At 41.3% G+C, this 24,731-nt stretch overlaps 1 protein-coding gene across 1 annotated transcript in view; it reads left to right on the top strand.

Moving 5' to 3' along the window:
* LOC127567994 (connector enhancer of kinase suppressor of ras 3-like) overlaps positions 1–24,731 on the top strand; it is a 177,859-nt gene that overhangs the window by 112,158 nt on the left and 40,970 nt on the right. The window contains exon 14 of the mRNA XM_052011238.1: positions 16,268–16,361. Within this exon, the coding sequence (XP_051867198.1) occupies positions 16,268–16,361 (94 nt within the window). The remainder of the gene's footprint in view (positions 1–16,267; positions 16,362–24,731) is intronic.

Here is a 24,731-nt window from a genome sequence, read left to right as displayed (position 1 = left end):
GTAACTCATGGCCACCTCCCTTACCTAGAAGGACAAGAGCAGTGGGTACACAGGGTCTCCCTCCAAATCACTGAAGCTCCACTTCTGGTGAAAGTAGTCCTATGAGAGTACATTCACCAGAAGTAGTACAGCGGTTTAAGAAGACCACCACTTTCTCAGCGCCCATTAGGGATGGGCAATACGTGCCAACTTTGTTGGTGATGGCCACATCATTGAATGAATAGAATTAAATTGGGGAGATCCAACATTAAATTGGGCTCGGCAAGGTCTTAGAAACAAAAATATTATGTACAACCTGAAAATGCTGCATTAATGTTGTTGGCATAGGTATTGACAAGGACATACCTGCTTTTCTGAATTGTGTCATGGGACATTTATATTCACCAAGAAAGACAGAATTAAGGGTCTCATGAAGTATGATATCTTTGACATTGTAGCACTCAGATATTTCACTGAAACATCATTTTGCATTATGTGTTCATTGTTTCTAGTGGCTTGAACCAACAATTTCTGACACAGAATTGCTCACTTCATCTGGCTGACCAGATGTATTAATTTAAACTGTCGAGACAACGAGTACAGGCATGAGTCATTTTCTCTCTCCATCCTAAAGTAAGCAGTTTCTTCATTGCTATATCCTCAACCTCTGAAATTTCACATTTGTGTCCAAATTTGCATGTGCCTTTAACCAGTCATGTTTGTGTTTGCTGACCTAGATGACCTAGATGGAATCCCAATCTATGTTTTATAGTGCAACTCAGAGTTGCATGTAAAATACATTGCTCCAACTAAAGTCAAGTCATACTTAAAAGCAAAAGTTCAAGACCACTTAGTGATCTAATACTGCATTGAGCCCCTTTTCCACCGAGCTTCCAGTCTAGTATGGTATTCCAGCATGTCCCAGAGCAGAAGGAATCCATAGGGAGTGAGCTGAGCATTACATGGGTTGATTGAGACATAACTGATGTAGCAGGTGCATTCGTCATGAGGCAATGAAACCAAACATTATTCAAACTTCCTGTTGTATTGCAAGATATACTTCTCTTTTCTCTTCCTGGGATTTACAACCATCCTAACTTATCACTTAAACCTTAGCAAGATTAAAGTTGCCTTTTATAGTTTCTAACTGTCTCAAATTTCTTTTCTGTTTGCCAATTTTCAATTGGATTTTTTGTGCGTGAAGTACAATTCTACAGTATCCTGGTAACCCCATTGAAATAACGCATTTTATTGTTGGTACACTATTCAACATGGCACATATGAGGTGTGGTTGTCATCCTCTTAAATTGTCAACTGACTCTTGAAACTATAGTGTTTCTCTTGGATTTGATTGCTAATTATTTCACGGGAAAGTAAAACTTCCCTTGTGTAACTTGCATCTCAACATTTTCTCTCCGACTGACCATGCAATAGAATCCAGTGCTGTTCCCAGTCTCTTAATGCCAAGAAGATCACCACCTCTGTGACATTTCACACTCTGTTGGTCAACACTCAAGCAAACAAGTTGACAATGCATGCAAAAGAGAGGCTTCATTATTCTGGCTCAGTTCCATATTACTTGATAAAGATAGGCATTTTCTTAGGTGATTAGTGGCTCAGCCCCAGAGCCACAGTAATCTTTAACTTTATATATTACTGCTTCTTCCACAGCATTTTCTTCAAATGGGCATCCTGCTGTTTGCAAGTGTTTCTCGGTTCTTTGCTATTGCTGCTTATTGAAGCAAACAAGTGTTAGAACTATTGACAAGGCATGCTATAGTGAAAGCAATAGACCCTCACCAAACATGAGACTCTGGTACAACAATGCAGTAAAAGTCATACCACGTGGTACATTCAATTTTTAAATACACATTTGCACTACTTCCCCATTTAAAATAGAAGTAAACCTATACAAACCATCAACTATTTGCATAAATAAAATGGTACAATTAATGACTTAGAGAAAAATATCTATGTCCATTGTTATAAATTCTCATAAGTTTTCATTTTCTCAAAACCCTTTAGGACAATGAACTTGATAACATTTCTGAATTATCCACTCCAGGCACAAATAATTCCAGTGGATCATTTCTCCGGAGAGGACTCGTACCCATCTGGTCACACATCCTGTTCTGCTATTGTTGCTTCGACATTGTTTTATGTATTCTAAGCACCAACTACTCACATAAAACCTAGCACGGGGCTAATAACACTTATCAGCTACTTTAGTAGTTAAAATTATCGTTCATATTTACTACATTCCTGGAACTGTGAACTCATTCGCAACAATTTCTGTTTTGGTTGCTTCTGAAGCCTCTCCATCTTTGTGCTTTTGCTTTCTTTCCATCCTGCACTGTGACTCCCACTCTGAACTCCCAGAGACGCTGGATATTTCCTCTTTCCAGCTGTTCTTTTTGAAATCATAAAGTCACCTCTCGGACTGTCCCTTTCTGGACCATCTCCAAAGCTTTCAACCCTGCTGTGACTGTTTTGCATTGAGCTGGCATTCCTGTGTCCATTCTAAATGTGAAATTCTTCACTGAATCTTCAGAGTGACTGAACACCTCCACATTACAATGAAGTCCTCTCCATATTTCCTTATGACAGAAGGAGGCTATTCAGCCCATCAAGTGTATGCCAAATCAAAGTCATCCTATTCCCCACTTATTTTCCCTACAACCTATTTTCCCTACATTCCCCTAATTCCGCCAGGGGCAATTTACAGCACCCAATTAACCCTACCAACTTGCACATCTTTGATATGTGGGAGGAAACTGGAGCACCAGGCACCAAGTCCTTCTGCCTTTAGCCACCCACATGACCAACAACTTTTGCACTGAACCCACCTGTAGAAGCCATGCTATCATGACCATTCCTGTGTGCCTGTTCCCTCCTTGTACTATAGAACTGTGACCGGAGCAAAACTGCTCATGTTTTTAAGGGCAACCTTCACACTGGCATCTGTTTTACAAGCCCTCTTGAATGTGAAGTCCAATATATCAAACAGTCCTTGCTGAATTCTCATATTTGCCAGTCTGCACACTAAGTGACTCAGAAGTGCTGATTTAAGCAGGCCTGGAAATTGACCTTTTTGACTGACCGTATATTCATCAGCATTTTCCTCTGCAGTGCATATGTCACATTTATAACTTTAGAAATTCTCCAGTGGTGTCATATTAAAATGTCTGTTCAGCTTATTTAATAAAAGACCTGAGCTGCAATTTCTGGTGCAAATGAACTCAACACAGCTCCTCCACCAGCATCAGCACTGCTTTCCTTTGCTCAGATCGAACCATCTTACTCTGTTCTCGTGGGACCTTCTTATCACAGTTCACCCTCTGACATGTTTTATGGTAGAGGTGTGCTCTACCCTAAGTACCTCCTATGAGCAAAATAAATCTTGTTAGATGTATTAGGCATCACTTGGCCTCATTGGCCAAGAGAAATGAGAAGGGACGCATCATGACACAGAATAGTAATTTCATTCTCTTTCACCACAATTACTGATTTCCATCTTCTATTCTGTTTCCAAGAATGCTCTGCATCTCCTGGCTGAGCACACTAAGAAGGACAGAAGTGGTGGTTATACATATTGGTGTGAACTTTTAATAAATTATCACATAATACATTAGCTAATCAAAACCCATTAAAGAGACAGTGCATGTGCAGATATGAAATTGGCTTTGGGCAGTGACAGCCACATTAACAACTAAATTAACACTGCTCACTGCTCCTTAATGATGTAATTTTGCAGAGTGACAAATGTAATTGAAACTCATTTCATTAAAAAAAGGAAGATTGTACCACCCACGTGTGTGCAACACTGACACGCGTGCGCGCACACACACACACCTACCTCTTTCCACCTTCCCACACCCTACTTATTTCTGGCAACGCTCTGACCACCCCACGCACCGCTCCCCCAACTCCTGATCCTAGCCATGCTCCGGCTTTAGTTCCTGACTGCATCTCTGGTCCCTTTCCCAGCCACTCATTAAGGGTCAATGGGTTGTGGGTGTTGTGAAGGAGAAAACTGGCCTTGGGATGGAAAGCTGACAGTCGAGGTGAGCAGTTGTTTTCCAGGATGGAGGGAAGTTTACAGTGGTACTTCATCATCACGCTGATATTTTGTACTCATTGTTTGGGATCTGGGCATCGCTACATAACCCCTCTCAACAAAGGAGTAAACAGTATTATTTTAAAAAGTATAATCTTTTGATAAAGAAGTTACCTCTATTTCCAGTGCTCGGGATGCCATCTGACATCGGTTCAGAGCAAGCCTGGGTTGACGCATCAACAAATCACCACACACACCAGCGTTTATTGCCCATCCCTAATTCCCTAAATATTGTTCTAAACTTACATAACGTAGTTGAATTAAGATGAAGGGGTGATTTTTTAAATGTATGATCAGTTATTTTCAATGTCACCATAGAATAGATAAAGTAACTTTGGAAAATGATTTCGTTTGAACAAGTCCTCTGCAGCACAATCCTTATAGGACTAAATATATAGACAATTAGTATCCATCTTAAGGTCTTTGGTATTCTATTGCTGATGAAAGTATTTGATGCAACTTTTTTTTTGGAATAACACCAACAAGAACAGGAGTATAAATGGAAGGTGCAATGAATGCCAATTGGCTGGGGATTTACCAATTACTGATGACGATTTGACCTTTTATGCATCAGCAATAACAAGCCATAACTAAATTTAATAGAAAAGATTGATTACGTCAGTGCCACATACAGTCCAGTATCTCATATTGTCAGATATAACTATGTCAAGACAGATGTCGAGATTAATATGCAATAAGCATTTCAACCACCAGGAGGAGACCTTAGATTAACAACACCATTGAAGGTAACAGTACATAGTTGCTACTCTCAGTATTTAGTAATCTTCAATAATTAGTAAGCTTTGAATGTTTGAGTTTCAAGTGTAAAGTTCGTGGTGATTTGTTGATGCGTCTACCCAGGCTTGCTCTGAACCAACGTCAGATGGCATCCCGAGCACTGGCAACAGAGGTAACTTCGTTATTGAAATAGAATACTTTGTAAAATAATACTGTTTACTCCATTGTTGAGAGGGTTTATATGGCACTACTCAAAGTACTAGCAAAATCTACTTCTGGAAATTGTAATTACTTTCAATTTAAATATTTGTGTGAACAGAAAGGGATGCCATCCATTCTTTTCTCTCTATTTTCATCCCAGGATCAGTGATAAGGTATGAGAGTAAAAAAAAGTATGTTTTTGGTGAATGTAATTTTCTGCCATCATTTTCTGACATGATGATTTGTTCTGTGAAGTATAATAGTATTTCAACTGTTTTCATGGTCTTATCTCTGGACTTCTTTATTGTCCCTGTTCCTCAGCCAATTATTTTTTTGGGGGATAAAATCTTTATCTGAATACTGGAGACAACAAATGTAGATTGGGAAAAAGCTTTGAAGAGCACCCTGTCCTGTCTACAAGCGTGACTTTAAACTTGTCATTTTCAGCACGCCATATCTTCTCTCTTTCTGACCTTCCTTCTCCTGCATTGTTTGAATCAAATTCAGTGGAAACTTCAGAAACAGTATTTTGGCATCTTCTTGATGCCCTTTCATGCTCTTGTCTGAGCAGTGACCTCAGTAACAGGGAGTGACTCAGTGATATCTGTGACTGAGTTATTTCCTCCATTTATCACATGATCTCATACAAAGTTAATTTTACTTTTCACTTTGGGGCAGGTTTAATTTAATGTTCTCTTTTCTCATGCTTTTTCAGAGGATTGTGGTACAGCATCTAGAAATTCTCTCTTATTTCCAGTTCTTAAAATATCCATTGCCAGGTTGTTAAATTTGCTCTGAGTCATGCTTTTTCCTGGTGCTCAGGCTATGGATCTGGTATATGCTGGTAAGAGCTGGCAGATGGCACTTATTTACATATGACTTGATGGTTGGCATAAAGGGTTAGAGGGCCTGCCAATGTGCTCTATGGCTCTATTTGATCAAAGAATCTTACCTAATCTCTCGTTTGCTTACTGTTGCACTCATAGATAAGATGACATCTACCTTCCAGGTCTACTTCTGCCAAAAGTTGTCTACCTAGAATATTATGTTGTTCTTCTTCTTCTCGGATGCTGATAGACTTGCCATACATTCCAACAACTTTTGCATTATACCTTGAAAGTTCAGAACTCCTGATGCCCTCTGAAGACAAAGTTCAAATTTTTAGACAAAGTTCTGATTAATGAAATAGTTCATTTGGGGTTGAAATCTATTTCGATTTGCCCATTGATAACTCTGCAATGCAAGTGTTTTTGCAAACACTTTTGCATGGTAGTAGTAAGCAAACCTGCACCACAGGTAAAACACACTACAAACACCAAATAACATTGCCATTTTAGAGGCGACAATTTTACCAAGGTTCTTGGCTCAGAGGAGAGAGTACCAGCGTTTGAAATCTGGAACGGTTCAGAGTGACCACATTTAGGAATGTTCGAAATGCCACATTAGATAAGACTGCATTTTCAGTTCAGCTTAAATTTATTAGTTATATTTCTGATACAAAAACAGAAAACTGCTGGAAACATTCAGCAAATCAGGCAGCATCTGTGGAAAGAGTAATAGTTAATGTTTTGTATCCAACACCCTTTGTCAGAAGGATGCCTCAGCTAAATAGTGCCTCAGCTGTCTCTTTCCCAACTTCCTCTCATGGATGTGGATTCAATCCAAGAGTCTTATTCTCTCTAAAATAGGAAAGTTTGCCACATCCTCCTTCCTTTTCTATCCTTAATGTTTATACCATTTTTGCTCTTCTACCATCAACCACTTCATTCCATCTTATTGGTAAAAATCAAATAAATATACATTTTAATGCTTCTGCTGTTCTGTGGTTTAATTGCATAAATCCTTTATGACTCTATCCTTGTATTGATTTCTGCTAATGAATCTGTATAGTACCTTACTGTTTATCTTCAATGGTTTCTTAATTTTCCATTTTCTCTCCTGCTTACTTTTTCTGATCTTTCTGGGTATCTTCCTGTTATCCTGCTCTTTTCTGTCCATATACTTGGTGTACATCGTTGACCTTGTTTTTTTTATTGGCCACTTCTTGCTCTCTTTTTTCTGGACTTTATTGGTCTATTTTTTTTAATGCATCTCATCGCTCTTTGATCACTGATTTCCATAATTCCATTTCAATTCAAACATTTAATGTCATCTTATTCCAATTTATAATCTTGATCTTTATCTCGTGTCCTTTTCAATCTTTTTCTTCAGCCTTATAGCATTGTCATCATTATTGGTTAAGTGTCCCTCTCTGCCTTTCATATTTGTATTTTATCATTATTTTACAGCTTGTGTTCTATGTGTTTCTTACCTTGGTTTGACCTTTGGTCATCTATTTTTTGATGTTCCCACTGTCTTAATATCTTGAAGACCTATTAACAGATCTTCCTATTCTTCCCACTATAGTACCGGGCCCACGGCAGTTTCACTGTGCCAGTGGCACAGTTCCCTCTTGTCCCATTATAGCTGCCAGTGTTATGTAAAATAGATCCTCTTCTTCCCACACAAATCTTTTGCATGTATCTTCTTCATTAGCAAGTTAATTATCATGTGGCTTGGGTTGAAGTCCCAGGTTGCCACCTGTGAGGCACTGTATTTTTTTATAATTTAGTTCCTAACTTCTGATGGTCCTTTTGCAGAAACTTTGGTTCCCTATGCCACAGAAACTAGGTGTTTGTCGTCTCCTTCCAAGATCTTCCCCAGTTGCTCTGAGATCTCCATTGCCTTTGTTCCATTTGGTTGTGCATACTCTGTACACGCAGTTGTGGTGGAACTGGACACAGAACGTCTCGCAAGCAACAGATTTCTATTTTTACTTTTACACTTATATTCTGCTTGTTCTCCTTTACCCTTTGTCCCACCCCCGGTGAACTACTTCTGCTTTATTGGGAGTCCGGTCATTCTCCTCACAACCTGCACTCTTACCGTTACAGGAAGTAGGTTTATTGTAAGGGTAGGCGGGTGCCTGAAGGACCTCCTCCGTCTCCCCTCTTGTTTCCTGTACCCTGCTAACACTCCTACCTTCCCCTTCCTTCGCAGGTGCTTTTCTCTGAGGTGTGACTATATGCCAGGGAGAGCCGCGTAAAAACTTCTTCCCCTTCCTTCTCTGTTCTGTTAGCTCAAACTTGCATTTCAGCTTAAAGACTGAAACGAAGAGCGACTCAAAATATAGGCGATCCCTGCATTACGGCCGTTTGGTTAACGGAAATTCACCCTTGCAGAATTCACAAATCGTTGAACAAAAATCTGAGATACAGAATAAAATTCATTCCCACAAAATTTTGGGGGGAAAAATAGAAGCAGCAAATTTTGTCAAATGTTAACTTTTAAGTCACTCCATACTGTGGAGCAATAATATTGGGATATGTTTGGATATGACATCACCGCGTCGACTGGGTTGGCAGTCACAGCCGACCAATGTGGGAGCTGCGGTAACCGTGGCCAGCTCCTTAAAGTAATGCTTCAGCTGTTGGTCCACTTCCACTAAGTCATAGTGCTTTAACCCATTATCCCCTGAACTCTTTATACACCACCTCTCTCCCATGAATCCCATCCCTTACTAACCCTACTGACTAAACCCTTTCCTAATCCATGAGCCTTGCACATCAGAGAAAATGCCTCACAGATGGGAGCTTGGCAGCGCTGCAGTCTGAGATGTCTGTTCACATCTCCTCAGACTGGAGGGGGTGGGGCAAAGGAGGCACCCAGCTGTGACTGCCATCTCAATCCACACCTTGATGTCATATCCACATCTTATTGCCCCGCAATATCGAGTGACTAAAAATAAAAATTGATAAAATTTGTCTTTCTTTTGCACAAGCCTTGTCCGTCCCCTAAATTTAATGTTGGCCTCAGCTGTTAAATAACAGCAGAGGGTCACTTTGTCATCCGTAAAATAGATTAATGTGAGAGGAAAACATCCCGTAGGAGCGCATCTCCACTTATAACATGGGATTTAATGGGAAAAGGGGGTTTGGTTACGGAAAATAGCGATACGGACGGTTTTCTAGGAATGGAACTCCTTCATAACACGGGGGTCAACTGTAGTGACATTTATTGTGGTGTGTGAGATCTGTGTCAATCTCACAATCATGTTATTATCATAACCTGCACTGCCATGTCTAGTACTTTCTTTTATCATTTGTATGTAGAACTAAGACAGTCTTAATATATAGTATAAATTAATTTTTGGATTTTAGTTTGAAAGTAACCTTCTGAATAAGCTCTGCCAATGAATTGCCACCAGACCCTATCATTCCAAAGTTATATAAACTTCAGAACTTCCAGGTTGTTTTAGCAATGTTTAACATTATTTTGTTCTTACATGACATCACTCACTGAAACAATATGTGGTTAGTACAAGAGAGCAAGGTTGAGGTAAAAGATAAGTTATGACCTTGCTGGATGATGGAGGGGCTAAGTGATTGGTTTATTATCGTCACTTGCACCGGGGTACGGTGGAAAAACTTGTCTTGCACACCATTGGTACAGATCAATTCATTACACAGTGCATAGAGGTAGTACAAGGTAAAACAATGCAGAATGCAGAGTAAAGTGTCACAGCTACAGAGAAAGTGCAGTTAGACAATAAGGTGCAAGGTCATAATGAGGTAGATTGTGAGGTCAAGAGTCCACCTTATCATATTAGGGAACCATTCAATAGTCTTATAGCAGCGGGATAGAAGCTGTCCTTGAGCCTGGTCGTACGTGCTTTCAGGCTTTTGTATCTTCTGCCTGATGGGAGAGGAGAGAAGAGAGAATGTCCGGGATGGGTATGGTGTTTGATTATGCTGGTTGCTTAATGAGGCAGCGAGAAGTATAGACAGAGTCCATGGAGGGGAGGATGGTTTCCATGATGTGCTGAGCTATGTCCACAACCCTCTGCAGTTTCTTGCGGTCCTGGGCAGAGCAGTGGCCATACCAAGCAGTGATGCATCCAGATAGGATGCTTTCTATGGGGCATCGATAAAAGTTGGTGAGTGTCAAGGGAGCCATGTCAAACTTCTGGCTTCTTGAGGAAGTAGAGGCACTGGTGAGCTTTCTTGGCGTCTGTGTGGTTGGACCAGGACAGGCTATTGGTGATGTTCACTCCAAGGAACTTGAAGTTCTCAACACCTCTCGACCTCAGCACCGTTGATGTTGACAGCAGCATGTGCACCACCCCCTTCCTGAAGTCGATGACCAGCTCTTCTGTTTTGTTGACATTGAGGGAAAGGTTGTTGTCATGACACCATTCCACTAAGCTCTCTATCTCCTTCCTGTACTTCAACTCATCATTATTTGAGATATGGCCTACAACGGTGGTATCATCTGCAAACTTGTAGATGGAGTTAGAGCAGAATCTGGCCACGCAGTCGAGAGTGTGTAGGGAGTAGAGTAGGGAACTGAGGATGCAGCCTTGTGGGGCACCAGTGTTGAGAATAATCATGCTGGAGGTATTGCTGCCTATCCTCACTGATTGCGGTCTGTTGGTCAGGAAGTCAAGGATCCAGTTACAGAGGGAGGTGTTGAGTCCTAGATCTCGGGGTTTGGTGATGAGTTTGCTTGGAATTATAGTATTGAACGCAGAGCTGTAGTCAATAAACAATAGTCTAAAGTGGGTGTCTTTACTATCCAGATGCTCCAGAGATGAGTGTAGGGCCCGAGAGATGGCATCTGCCTTAGACCTGTTTCGGTGGTAGTGGGTTGAGGTTGACTGGGAGGCTGGAGTTGATGTGTGCCATGACCAGCCTCTCGAAGCACTTCATGATGGTGGATGTCAGAGCCACCAGGCGGTAGTCATTAAGGCACGTTACCTTCTTTCTCTTAGGTACCAGGATGATAGTGGTCTTCTTAAAGCAGGTGGGAACCTCAGATTGAAGTAAGGAGAGGTTAAAAATGTCTGCAAATACCCCCGCCAGCTGATCTGCACAGGATCTGAGGACATAGCCAGGGACACCATATGGGCCAGATGCTTTCCAGGGGTTCACTCTCCGGAAGAATGATCTTAGGTCCGCAACGGTGACTATGGATTCAGGTGCATTGGAGGCTGTTGGGGTGGGTGGTGACACTCCAATCCCCTTCTATTCAAAACGTGCATAGAATGCCTTAAGCTCACCGGCAAGGGATGCACTGTTGTTGGCGATGCTGCCCGACTTCATTTTGTAGCCCATTATAGCATGTAAGCCCTGCCACAACTGACGGCTGGTCTGGGACTCTATATTGTCACTTGGCATCTCTGATAGCTTTATGGAGGTCGTATCTCGATTTCTTGTAAGAGTCAGGGTCACCTGATTTGAATGCTGCAGTCCTAGACTTGCAGGGAATGGATCTCTCGGTTCATCCATGGTTTCTGGTTTGAGAACACCCGGATTGTCCTCTTTGGTACACAGTCCTCAACACACTTGTTGATAAAGTCCATAGCATTGGTGACATACTCATCTAGGCGACTGAGTCTTTGAACATGGACCAGTCCACTGACTCAAAGCAGTCGCTTAGAAGCTTATCTATTTCCTCAGACCAGCACTGTCCAACTTTCTGTACTGGATCATCCCATTTCAGCTTCTGTTTATATGCAGGGAGAAGGAGCACAGTCTGGTGGTCTGATTTACCAAAGTGAGGGAGGGGAGCAGCTCTGAAGGCATCTTTGATGGTTGTACAGCAATGGGCCCCTGGTGGGACAGGAGATGTGCTGGTAGCATGTTTTGGTAGCATTTTGGCAGTATTTTGGTAACAAAAACTTGAAGTTGGCCTGGTTGAAGTCACCGGCAAGGATGAAGAGGGCCTCAGGGTATCCTGTTTCAAGGCTGTTGACCACAGAGTATAGTTCATTGAGTGCAGGCTTCATGTCCATCTGGGGTGGGATGTGAAATGGCCTGGATAGATTTCTATTTCTTATGTTCTCCTTGTCCAAACTTAAGTGATGAACATATTCTTTACATCTCCTAATTTACATTAAATCAGACTCGTGGGTCAGACCAAATCCTAGGTTATTTAAACTGGTTGGTCTAGGGGTTTATTTTTTTTCCTTTGGAACCAGGCTCTTCTTTCCAGGAAAATCCTGCAAAACCTAGGGAGGGTTCAGCGAAAATGCAGCTGGAAAATTATTAATAAAAAATCACTGGTATGCAAAGGACTAAGATACAAATTCTAACTTCAGCCTCAGTCCACCTGGGGACCCATGACGTCACAAGGTGTATTTTGGCAAATATCTGGGCAAAGCATTACTTGCATCACAACTAAGTAACTGTCCCTATTGTTGTTGAGGATGTTTGCTAAAGGCTTTAAATGTTGTGCCAGATTTTATAACCTAATTTTCATTGACAATACTTGTATAAGTGCCTGTCATGTAAACCTGATAACTTGCCAAATTGGCTTGGGTTCACAAAATGCACCCTGAAGAAACAGATGTTTGCACCCTGGTCAAAACCTGATAAAACTTAATAATCCTACAAAATGCTGTTGTATTAAATCAGGTGTTGGAAAAATTTCATTGCTACCAAAGAAGCCTTGATATTGTGTGTCAGCACTAACTCAGTGGTTTCAGTATATATCAGGAATTTAAATGGCATTGATTAGTACTGAAGGTTGTTTTCATTCTGCTGGAGTAGGGTCCAGAGTCACTGACCTAGAAGTCAGCTAAGAGCCATTTTAAAGAATTTGTGGGCATGTGGATAACTTTCACTAAAGCTGCATGGGTGCTCGAGATATTTGGAGCCATTACTGTGAGGAAAGATATATTGATTCGATAAGACATCTAACCCAATAGCCGCTTTCATAAATGAGGCACAATGTTTAACAACTCATAAAGCCGCATGCACCTCAAACCTATTGCATTACATGCATTGTGAAACCTGTCTCCATGGTAACATGACTGAGGAAAGCTTTAACAAATGTATAGATATAGATTCTGAGGCTGGCTCAGTAATGGATAAGATTGGACAGGACCACAGATGCTGTGGGTTCTGACTATCCCTGGAGCTGCGTGGAGAGCTGTAAAGAGGAGATATGGTAATCACTCCTTTGTGCAGCTGAATCAAACAGACAAATATCCTCCAACAAGTAGATTTTAAAAGAAACAGCTGGTAGGAAGCCAGAAGAGAGACAGTGAATACAGCATTTATAGAGACATTAGAATTTAGTTTCACAACCTTTTGTACCATTTTGAGGAAATGACTTACAGGTGTTACATGTTCACATATTTCATAAATTTGCTTAATAATTAACAATTGGAACAAATGTTGATGCAATGTGTTCCTTTACAGCTTAAATGCAAATGTGTCCTTTGTTGCTTTGAGTGAGTTAATTTGTCTGGGTGGTATGGCTTGCCAAAAAACTCAATCACTCAGAGTGAGACTGTTCTAAGATATTATCGAGATTGTGGAAAGTTGGAAGAAGTGCCCAAAATTAAAATAAACATTTAATGAAATTATTAGTTAAGACTATCATCTGGCCGTTACTGTGACAAATATGAATTGGTTCTATACCATTTCCATATCGGTGCTGTCAGACAAACTGGCTAATCCATTGAGGGCAAGGAGAGGATTCACCCTAATCTGAAGAGAATAAGCTTCAAGTTCCCTTTTGCCACAGGCAAGTAGGAAATCGGTTGAAAGCAAAGGTTTTTCGCTGTTAATTAAATCCACTTCAGGTGATTGTGGCACCCAAAGAGAATGGAAATAGTGGTTACCTCCAATGTAATTTATCTCAGTCCAATACATCCATGTCTGGCCTCAGCTGGTTCTAGAACAGGCCATCCTGTTTTCAAGTTATAATTGATGAATCTGTTGGCCATCTATTTCTTCTCAAATGTGTAAACTATTCAGCCTTGATATTCGTTGTTAAACTACATAATTACTTCTCAGCCTTCAAGTAATAAAGTACACTGATAGTAATGGTGACCTGAGTGCTGCTGCAGGGTCTGAGATGTGACCTGTTCCCCAGTCCATTCAGATGCCGCGTTTGTTTATGTAACAAGAATTGAATTGAAAAATAATCCATTAGGTGTAAAGTAGTTTGTGACATTTGAAATTGTGAAAAGTACTTTCCAAATACAGGTTCAGCATTTCAAAGGCCATTCAATATACCTCCAGAGAAAAGGGTTTGAGGTGTACACTGGACATGTGATGTGATTTACCAGAATAATGCTTTCCTTCCCAGAAACACGTGGATAGATTACAATTGCTCTCTTCCTCTGCGTCACCAACCAAAAGTGTGTTTCAAACAGTTGCCACACTGAGGTAGTTTTATGAACAGTAACTGCTCACCTGGCATTGGGCATAAAGAGGAGGTGTCGTGGTGGGGATATGTGGGGAGAAAAGCCATGGTTTGAATCTGAAAGGATCGAATGAGGATTACTGGGGGCTGAGTTCTGTAAGAGTGACAATGGTAAGACAGCACAGACTGTAAAACACTGACTTGATCATCACACGCACACACACACGTACTTACCAGCTTCAAGCATTGAACTTTGCCTCTACATTATGTAATTCAGACCCATTTCCTAACATATCGGTTACTATTTGAAAAGAAATTCATGTGTTATGGACAATTATCCAGATGATTTTTTTCTCCACTTATTCACAGCAGGATCCAAGAGATCATTAGTTTATTATTGTCACATGTACCAAGATACCATTTCACAACATGAGTACATTGAGGTCGTACAAGGGAAAAGCAATACAGAATGCAGAATATAGCATTACAGTTACAGCTACAGAGAAAGTGCAGGTAGACAATAAGTTGCAAGGGCCATGATGAAGTACAATGTGAGGTCAAGAGTTCATCTTTATCGTATGAGAGGTCCATTCAGTAGTATTATAACAGTGGGATAGAAGCTGTCTTTGAGGCTGGTGGTACATGCTTTCAAGTTTTTGTATCTTCTGCCAATGGAAGGGGGAAGAAGAGAGAATGGCCAGGGTGGGTGGGGTCTTTGACTATGCTGGCTGCTTATCCAAGGCAGCGAGAAGTGTAGACAGGGTCCATGGATGTGAGGTTTCGTGATGTGCTGAGCTGTGTCCACAACTCTCTGCAATTTCTTGCGGTCTTGGTCAGAGCAGTTGCCATACCAAGCTGTGATGCATCCGGCTAAAATGCTTTCTGTGATGTATTGATAAAAATTGGTGAGTGTAAAGGGGACATGCCAAATTTCTTTAGCCTTCTGAGGAAGAAGAGGCACTGGTGCACTTCCTTGACCGTGGTATTAATGTAGTTGGACCAGGACAAGCTGTTGGTGATGTTTACACCTCGGAACTTGAAGCTCTCAACCCTCTCAACATCAGCACTGTTGATGTTGACAGGTGCATGTACACCGCCCCTTTTCCTGAAGTCAATGACCAGCTCTTTTGCTGACATTGAGGGAAAGGCTGTTGTCATGACACCATGTCACTAAGCTCTCCATTGTTATTTGAGATCCAACCCACTATGGTGGTGTTATCTGTGAACTTTTAGATGGAGTTAGAGTAGAATCCGGCCACATAGTAATGAGTGTATAAGGAGTAAAGTAAGGGCTGAGGATGCAGCCTTGTGAGGATAATCATGGCGGAGGTGTTGCTGCCTATCCTTACTGATTGCAGTCTGTTGGTCAGGAAGTCAAGGATTCAGTTGCAAAGGAAGGTGCTGAGTCCCAGGTCTAGGAGTTTGGAGACAAGTTTGATTAATCTCATTCCTAGAGACTCCAGGGCAATTCTGGTCTTTTGAAATAAAGGTTGATTTTTAAAATGTGCAAATTAACAACTGTGAGACATGAAAACATTTGCTTGCAGCACATGAACAACTTTGCTTCCTCTTTATTCGCCCAGTGCTACCATCCATACATGTCAGTAGCCATGCAGTAAGTACTCGGTGCTGGTCCTCTTGTAGATGCTTGAAGTTGTGAGACATCGATTTCTCAAGACAATGTGGTGAACATTGTCAAATTTTGCTGTTCACACCAGGTCTTAAACCCAAAGTTGTGTGGACTGGACAGATGTCATAATTTCCTCCTGTGTTAAATCGCAGCAAGTTTGCCAATTTGCCCAGAGTGTACTACACTGGGATATAGCTGCTAGCAGTGTTAAAAACTACAAAAGAGGAATATACCAAACAAAAACAATGTGTTAATCCAAAATAATTATTTTACAGTTTGGGTTGTTTTGAGAGATGAAATGGATCCATTTCTGCAATTGAGGACTTTTGTAACTGTTACAGGGAAGCATTTTAGCCAATGTCTGCAAAATGATCTTGCATGCTCCTTTCTGCTCAAATTATCTGCAGCACTGACCAGTTTGAGCTGAAACTTCCTGTACGTTTTGACAGTGTGTCATTAACCAATATAGCTTTCAAGAGGGTCAGTGACTTGAAGGACTTGGTATGTAGTTTATATTCTTCTTTTCTTGATGTTTTCTTTATTTTTGAATATTTTTCCATATCATTTTATGATAAGTGTTTACTTTGATGAAACTGCCTGTCTCAATATGTTGCACCACTCAGAAATGTTAAAAGAGGAAGAGTGCAAGCCTGATAAAATTACTTTCCTCACAGTAACATTACAAGTTAAAAAAAATTTACAGCCCTCACAGCATTGAATCATGCTGTGTGAATATTTGCAACTTTTACCAGGAAGGTGTTAGACAAAGTTGTTGTGTTGGGTAAGTTGTCAGCTGATGGCTCCTTCGTTTTTGATAGTTGATGGAAAAGTGGATACATTTTCATTCTTTAAATTACAAATTTTCAATTTTTTATTATCGTGCCTTGCAGCTATCTAATGACAATTCAAATATATTGCATTTGTTTTGTCGAGTTGTAGATGGTTTTAGCACAGTTGCTTTGTTCTTATTCTGGTGTTGCATTGTGTGTTTGTGTATAAATTTCTCAACCTACCTCTTAATTATTTGTTATCTGATATTGAGATGCAGCTGTGAAGATAAACGAGATGTGTCAAGAGCTCCATTTTGCTTTGACTGTCCAACATTTTTAGAAATTAGTGGTGAAGGTGCCTTGGTAATATGCAGTAGGTGCTCAAAGTATGTTGATATTTAGTCGATTGCTTTGGGGAAAAAGATCAAGTAATGAGGCGAAATGATTTTGACTAAGGATATAATGACAAGAAGACATCAATTTAAATTTGTCCCCAGGGATATGGAAGGATGGTAAGGAAAATTTCTTTATACAAAGTTGTTTTGTGTGTGGAGTGCTTCTCACAGGAAGCAGGCGAAAGAAGGAATACTGCGTCTTTTAAAGAAGCTTGATAACTCCATTTGGAAGTTTTTTAAAGATTTAATTACAGGACATCCAACCATCTCCAAACAATAATACACTTGTCTCATTGAGATTACACTCACTACTTGAGTATTTTTGCTCACGGCTTTGTGACAACAGTCATTAACTTGAGAAGTTCCGCATGGCTCCTCCTCTCGGGAATTGAAGTAAACTATACATGGCAAAGGAGGGAAGCCTCGGGTGGGGAAGAGTCACAGAAGGAACCAGAGGTTGGAGGAACTTTGATTCCACCAGTAATGAATGGTACTGCTACACAAATCCTGTTCTCACTATTCACTTCTGAAACAGACAGTTCAGTCTTCTGCATCGCTCTCTCGCTCTCTCTCTTGCTCTCTCTTTGTATATCTAATTATCTAATTGCATTTTGGTTCTCTTCCATTTCTTATTAATAAAGCAAACTAATATTAAGGAAATTGCTAAATAGTTGCCTAAATTGACTAGTGTGAGGATGGTTTGAGACACTGGAGGGATGCCAGTGTAAGTGGATGGGGTAGGTTTTCTGCCAGGAATGGGCATTGTCAACTCACAACAGACCTTGGTTTAAAAACAACTTAACGTTTGGAGATCATCCTAGCAGGGATCTGTGGTAAGCTTCAGGAAGATTCTCCACAGTAAGGTCCTAGACCTTCATATTGAAGGGCCCAGGTAGTGAAAAATAAACCCTACCCACAAAATGTGAAGGAAAATTGACGGTCAGCTAAATCACATACTTGGGCTTGCCCAGAATTGTCTGCCTTAATATTTTAGAAGCCCTCAATATTTTTGAGACATTAAAAACATTGAAAACTATTTTAACCAATAACTAAAACAGATAATTAATGTAAAATAAGTGTTTAAAACTTAAAGAACTTAAAACAAAAGCATTTCAACTATTTTAAAAATGTTATTTATAAAAATTCTTGGAATTATTTGGAAGTATTTTAATTCCAAGAATTTTTAATGAAGTATTTTAAAACTAAAAGTCATGTGACTTACATAAAAATTCTTGGAATTGATTAAAATACATCCAAATAACACACCAAGGAATTTTATAAATGACTCCTTAAAAATGTCCAAGTGGAAGTTTTTTGCTATTGTTAAACTTTTGCCTGAGACTCTTACAGCCGTTGCCTTCCATTTAAGTCATGGTCGCCATCAGGTTCTTGAGCAGGTAGGCCCAGCTTCTAAGGTGAACTCCATGAGGAATGCACATTAGACTTCAGCTCGCTGCTGAACAGCAAGTCACTGGCACAGACTTGGGAACTTCTTCAATTGTGTCTGTATCTGTACATTGGTGTATGTACTTGTGCTTGGAAATCCCAACACTTGTTGTCAGTTACATGGGGGGGGGGGGGGGTGGTGGTGGAAATAGAGTAAACGGCAATGATTTAGCTCAAATTATCATGAAAAACCCAGGCAGCTGTGTCACTGGACTGGTAATCCAGAGGCCTGGCCAAATGGTTTACAAATATGATCTCAAATCTCATCATGCCAGTATTTCAATGGAGTTAATCAGTAATAATGACCATGGAATTACAAGTTACCATTAAACGATCTGGTTCACCAATGTTTTTATTTCTTTTTTTGTGAGTTGTGAGCATTGCCCAGCCATATTTGCCCTTGGGAAGGTGGTGGTGAGCCGTCCACTTGAACTATTGTAGTTTTTTCTGATGTTGAGTAGGGAGTTCCAGAAGTGATGAAGGAACTGTATGTATTTCTCAGTGATGTATTTTAGGGAAGGAAGTCTCCTGTCTTACCCTAAGTGAGCTATGTTTGTTTCACAGTGACTCTTAACTGCCCTCTGAAGTGGCCCAATGAGCCACTGCAAATCACACTGGTAAATGTAACAGTCTGGATCTCACTAGACAATGTCAATAGACTGCACAGCTGGCAGTTCACTGTTGAAGCAGCAGTACGTCCTTGATCTGTGCTGTCCAATGGCAAGTCCTGGACTTGCTAACAAATTCAGCCATCCATGTGTGTCTGTTCAATCAGCTCCTTCCATTTCCGTCAACCATCTTGTCATTCTCTCTACCCTGCTCAACCTTGAGTACTAACTGTTCCCTAGCTGAGATCACCCAGGTATCTTGTATCTTGGCTTCTAGTTCTTTTGAATCCAATTATGTATCTCTCCTGTTCTATCTACATCTGTTCCTCTTCCACATTCCCATATTTCTCCACCGACCTAGTTCTATCATCTCAAATCAAGTTATCAATTTTAGTTAATGTACCAAAGAGCCATTAAGGCACAACGGGTGGATTGGCCACCCCCCCCCACCACCAAAGGGGTTCGCTTGCCATCATTGTGTGTCAGACAATGGCATCTGGAGCAAAATACAAACTGCTGGAGGAATTCGGCAGGTCAGGCACAGAGACACCAAAAGCTCGTCAGTTCCACAGTGTCAGACAGCAGAGACATTCAGTCCCACACTGAGCCCAAGACCCAGACACACATTTCCAATACAACAGTTAAATAGGAGGAGTGAACAGGGCATCTTAAAGATCAGCAAGGCTATCTATATGTGGAGCCACCGGATGTAGGTGAGGTCCTCAACAAATATTTCTCGTCTGTTTACCATGGAAAAGGACATGAATGCCAGGGAACAGGACAGGCCACGGTAATGTAGCAGTTAACATAAAGTTTTACAGCACCGGCAATCCAGGTTCAAATCTGGCCGCTGTCTGTAAAGACTTAGTACGTTCTCCCCGTGTCTGCGTGGGTTTCCTCCGGGTGCTCCGGTTTCCTCCCACATTCCAAAGACGTACGGGTTAGGAGGTTGTGGGCATGCTATGTTGGCACTGGAAGCGTGGCGACACTTGCGGGCTGCCCCCAGAACACTTTCCGCAAAAAGATGCATTTCAGTGTGTGTTTCGATGAACATGTGACTAATAAAGAAATCTTATTTTATCTCTGGAGTTGCCGTTTCGGGTTGACACCCTGAATTAGGACTGAGTGTGTCAAGGGGAGAAAATCAATAGAAAGAGGTTGGGGGAGGGTGAGGCAGGAGCTGGCAGGCAATAGGTGGATCCAGGTGAGGAGGGGTTGACGGGCAGATGCAGCCAGGTGGGGGAGGGAAGGGCAGAGATAGTGACAGAGGCTGGGAGGTGATTGGTGGAGACCAAAAGGGCTGCAGATTATAGAATCCGATGAGGAAGAAAAGTGATGAATGGAACCAGGTAAGGGAAGGATGGTGTACAGATGGGAGCAGTGGGGGGAGCATTATGTATTTTCTGGGAGCCCTGGAATTGCTGTAATTAGTGCTGAGCAAAAATCCAGTTCTACACTCGTGATAATCAACACTGTTTTATTTGGTGAATTGTTAGAGTTTCTTACAAGCTGCAATGAGAAAATACCTGTTGGAAGGAATAGGTTTCTCCTTTGTTACACATGCATGAATTGCATGTCCTGGAAAGAAATAACGGCCATTAAACAGCTTTCTCTTGTCTGTATAGCCAATGCACAATTATTACTGCACTGCTGAGATCAATTTTTGTGTAAAATGTAAAGCTTGTGTGTGGGTGGCACTTGCTTAGATCAGCCAGTTTTGGATATTGAAAATGTTCCATTTTGGTATAATTGCAACCAAATGGAAGTTTGTATTTTGTGCAGTTTTTTTTACAATTATGAGAAAAATAACACTGCAATGCATGAGTCACTTGTTTCTATGTTTGGTTTGAGATTCTGGCAGCCTGGCGTCTGGCACTGAGCTCAGTGTCTGCAGCAGTTAGATCTGTCTCTTGACTTGCCTGGCAACAGCTCCGTAGACTGACCTGCCACCGCTCAGATGCTGCATCTGGTTCCTGGAATTGGAACTAAAGTTCAATGTAAAAGTAGCTACTAACTAATTAAATGTAAACTGATCTTGTTGGGTGAACATCTCTGGTTGGATACAACTCTAGAGGTTCCTCACAGGGCCTGGTTCTTGTCACAGGGCCTGGTTCTTGTCACAACCCAGCATGATGAAGCACTCTTTGTTCACATCATTAATAGCTAATAATGTGAGCCTCAGTGTTCTTGCACTACTGCTGTCACTCACAGGGCCCCAGAGATTTATTTATCCTTCCTGTGGACCCTGGTTCAGACCAAGAGGATTGACAACAATAGCACTTGGGACAGGTTTTAAGTTGACCTGCTTTGCCAAGGAAGTTAAGCATTTGTAAGGTTTGATGGATATGTCAATGAGGAGTTATGAACTTAAGCAATGCTTGACGGTGACTTGCTTCAAGTTTGGAATTTCTTTGGGTCAAGTGGCTTGCATCATCAACTCCCCTTTCCCAAAGTCAAACAGCTCCAAGATATCTCAATATTTCCAACAGGTTTTCTTTTATATCGCTATTAACTGCAAGCACCCTGGTTTATTGACTCCTTTCGCACTCAATTTCACTGTCAGTACTAAGGATACACGTCCTACGGTTTGCATCCTGGCACCAGGGTTGTAACCGCACTCTGTAATTTCCAACATTGATTGCAGTGCACCTATCCAGAGGGAAGGAAACGCATTGGGTCTTAACACCTAAGTAAATATTTCAACGAATAATCTAATTGTGTGGAGCAAATAAGATAAGATAAGCCATCTTTATTAGTCACGTGTACATGGAAACACACAGTGAAATGCGTAGAATATTCTGGGGGCAGCCCAGTTGTCAAGGGTAATAAAATTCCTATGCCAAGAGGATAATTGCAAGAAATTTTGTTTACTTCATAGTTATCTAAATTTCTTTGAACAGTTAAATATGGTTAGCCCAAGGAGACTGCACTGAAGCAACATGTATTTTCCTGGGACCGTGAGGATTGACCTCCAACAACCTCAACTATTTTCCTTGGAACTGGGGATGACTCCAGCACTGTAACAAGGGCTAGAGTCAGGTAGTTGTCTTAGAATTCAAACTGCATGCTAGTGAGCAGGATTTTGGTATTTACTCCTGACACCTTCTATCACTGAGAATAGACTATTGAGGTGATATTTAGCTGAATTAGATTTATCCTGCTTTTTGACAGTTTTCCAGATGGTCAGACAGATGCCAGTTGTGTAACTACACTGAAACCATTGGGTAGTGGTGCATAAGTCTGCAGAAATACAAACCTTTACTACGTACAGTGACATTATATGGAATGAATCAAACTGGATGAATACTGGCATTTGTGATGATGGGGACCTCAGCATAGGGTTGGGATGTATCATTTCCTCAACACTTCTGACTGAAGGTATTTGAAAATATTTCAGTTCCACCTTTTGCACTGATATGCTGATTATCTGTTTCTTTCTCTATTTGTGGACAGAGACTAATCTCATGCACCGGTTGTGAGGTTGCTCAACATATGCCACTCATCATTAATGTGGTCCTATGTTGTACCTTCAATAGCAAGAGGCCTCATTTTCAAGTACATCCACTGCTGCTCCTAGTGTGTGTTTCTGCAATCCTCATTGAATTAGTGTTAGTCCTTGGGCTTCACAGTCACAGTAAAGGATATGTTGGGTCATGAGTTTACAGATATGAGGGAATCCTACCAATAGACCACAGTTTGACATGGATCCCAGTTCGAATTGCAGATTCCATTCCTGAATCAATGGCATTTAGTACAGTCAGAATGGTGAAGGAGTCAGAGTGACGAAGGGCAGGTTCAGAGAGCTGAATGGTGGAAATAAGTATTAAACATTTGCATTAATATGGTGTCTTTTAAGGTACTTGCTACTTCACAGAGACACAATCAGAAATAAAGAATCCAAGTTGAGAGAAATTAAGTGTGCAAGGTGACCGTCGTTGTATTAGAAGTGGGTTTTAGGAAGCATCTTTAACGAGGGGACAGTAGAAGAGATATCGACAGGCTTTAGTAGAGAATTCCAAGTTGGTCCTGAGCAATAGAAGGTACATCCCCCAATGATGCATTAAATGGAGTGTATGCACAAAGACCAGAGTCAAGTCTCAGAGACTTTGGAAAGATGTATCGGGGCTGAATGATGTTCGAGCAAAAAAATTACAGAGCAATTAAAATGCAAGGATAAGTGTTTAATTTGGAATTGAGAACTGGTTACCAATGTCAATCAGCAGTGATAGTATGACAGTAGTTAAACTTTGGGAGGGATAAATTGAATTGTTTTATTATTGTCACACGTACAGAGGTACAGTGAAAAACTTGTCTTGCATACTGTTGGTACAGATCAATTCAATACACAGTGCATAGAGGCACAGTGCAAGTACAGGGTAAAACAATAACAGAATGCAGAATAAAGTGTAACAGCTACAGAGAAAGTGCAGTGCAAGTAAACAATAAGCTGTCCTTGAGTCTGGTGGGACGCACTTTCAGGCTTCTGTATCTTCTGCCCGATGGGAGAGGAAAGAAGAAAGAATGTTTGGGTGGGTGGGGTCTTTGATTATGCTGGCTGCTTTACTGAGGCGGCGAGAACTATAGACAGAGTCTATGGAGGGGAGGATGGTTTCCGTGATGTGCTGAGCTGTGTCCACAACTCTCTGCAGTTTCTTGTGGTCCCGGGCAGAGCAGTTGCCATACCAAGCTGTGATATATCCAGATAGGATACTTTTTATGGTGCATCGATAAAAATTGGTGCGATAGGATACTTTTTATGGTGCATCGATAAAAATTGGTGCGAGTCAACAGGGACATGCTGAATTTCTTTAGCCTCCTGACAAAGCAGAGGCGCTGGTGAGCTTTCTTGGCTGTGGCATCTATGTGGTTGGAGCAGGACAGGTGATGTTCACTCCTAGGAACTTGAAGCTCTCAACTCCCTTGACCTCAGAACCCTTGATGTCGACAGGAGCATGTGCACCACCCCTCCCTTCCTGAAGTCAATGACCAGCTCTTTTGTTTTGCTGACATTGAGGGAAAGGTTGTAGTCATGATACCATGACACTAAGCTCTCTGTCTCCTTCCTGTTCTTCGATTCATCATTATTTGAGATATGGCCCACTACAGTGGTATCACCTGCATACTCGTAGGTGGAGTTAGAGCAGAATCTGGCCATGCAGTCGTGAGTGTATAGGGACTAGAGTAGAGGGCCGAGGACGCAGCTTTGTGGTGCCTTTACTGTCCAGATGTTCCAAAGGTGAATGTAGGGCCAGAGAGATGGTCTCTGTCATAGACCTGTTTTAGCAGTAAGTGAATTGAAGTGGGTCGAGGTTGTCTGGGAGGCTGGAGTTAATATGTGCCATGACCAGCCTCTCGAAGCACTTCATGATGGTGGATGTCAGAGCCATCGGGCAGTAGTCTTAGGTACCAGGATGATAGTGGTCTTCTTAAAGCAGGTGGGAATCTCAGATTGAAGCAGCGAGAGGTTAAAACTGTCTGCAAATACCCCTGCCGGCTTATTTGCACAGGATCTGAGCACACGGCCAGAGACACCATCCAAGCCAGATGCTTTCTGTGAGTTCGATCTCTGGAAGACTGATGTTACATCCTGAACCATGACTCTGGGTTCAGGTGCGTTGGAGACTTGTCGGGGTGGGTGGTGACATTCCAATC

Source organism: Pristis pectinata, chromosome 3 (assembly GCF_009764475.1).
Source record: "Pristis pectinata isolate sPriPec2 chromosome 3, sPriPec2.1.pri, whole genome shotgun sequence".
NCBI classification, from domain to species: domain Eukaryota; kingdom Metazoa; phylum Chordata; class Chondrichthyes; order Rhinopristiformes; family Pristidae; genus Pristis; species Pristis pectinata.
Note: the sequence above shows the minus strand (reverse complement) of the source record. Positions and strands in the feature narration are given on the sequence as shown.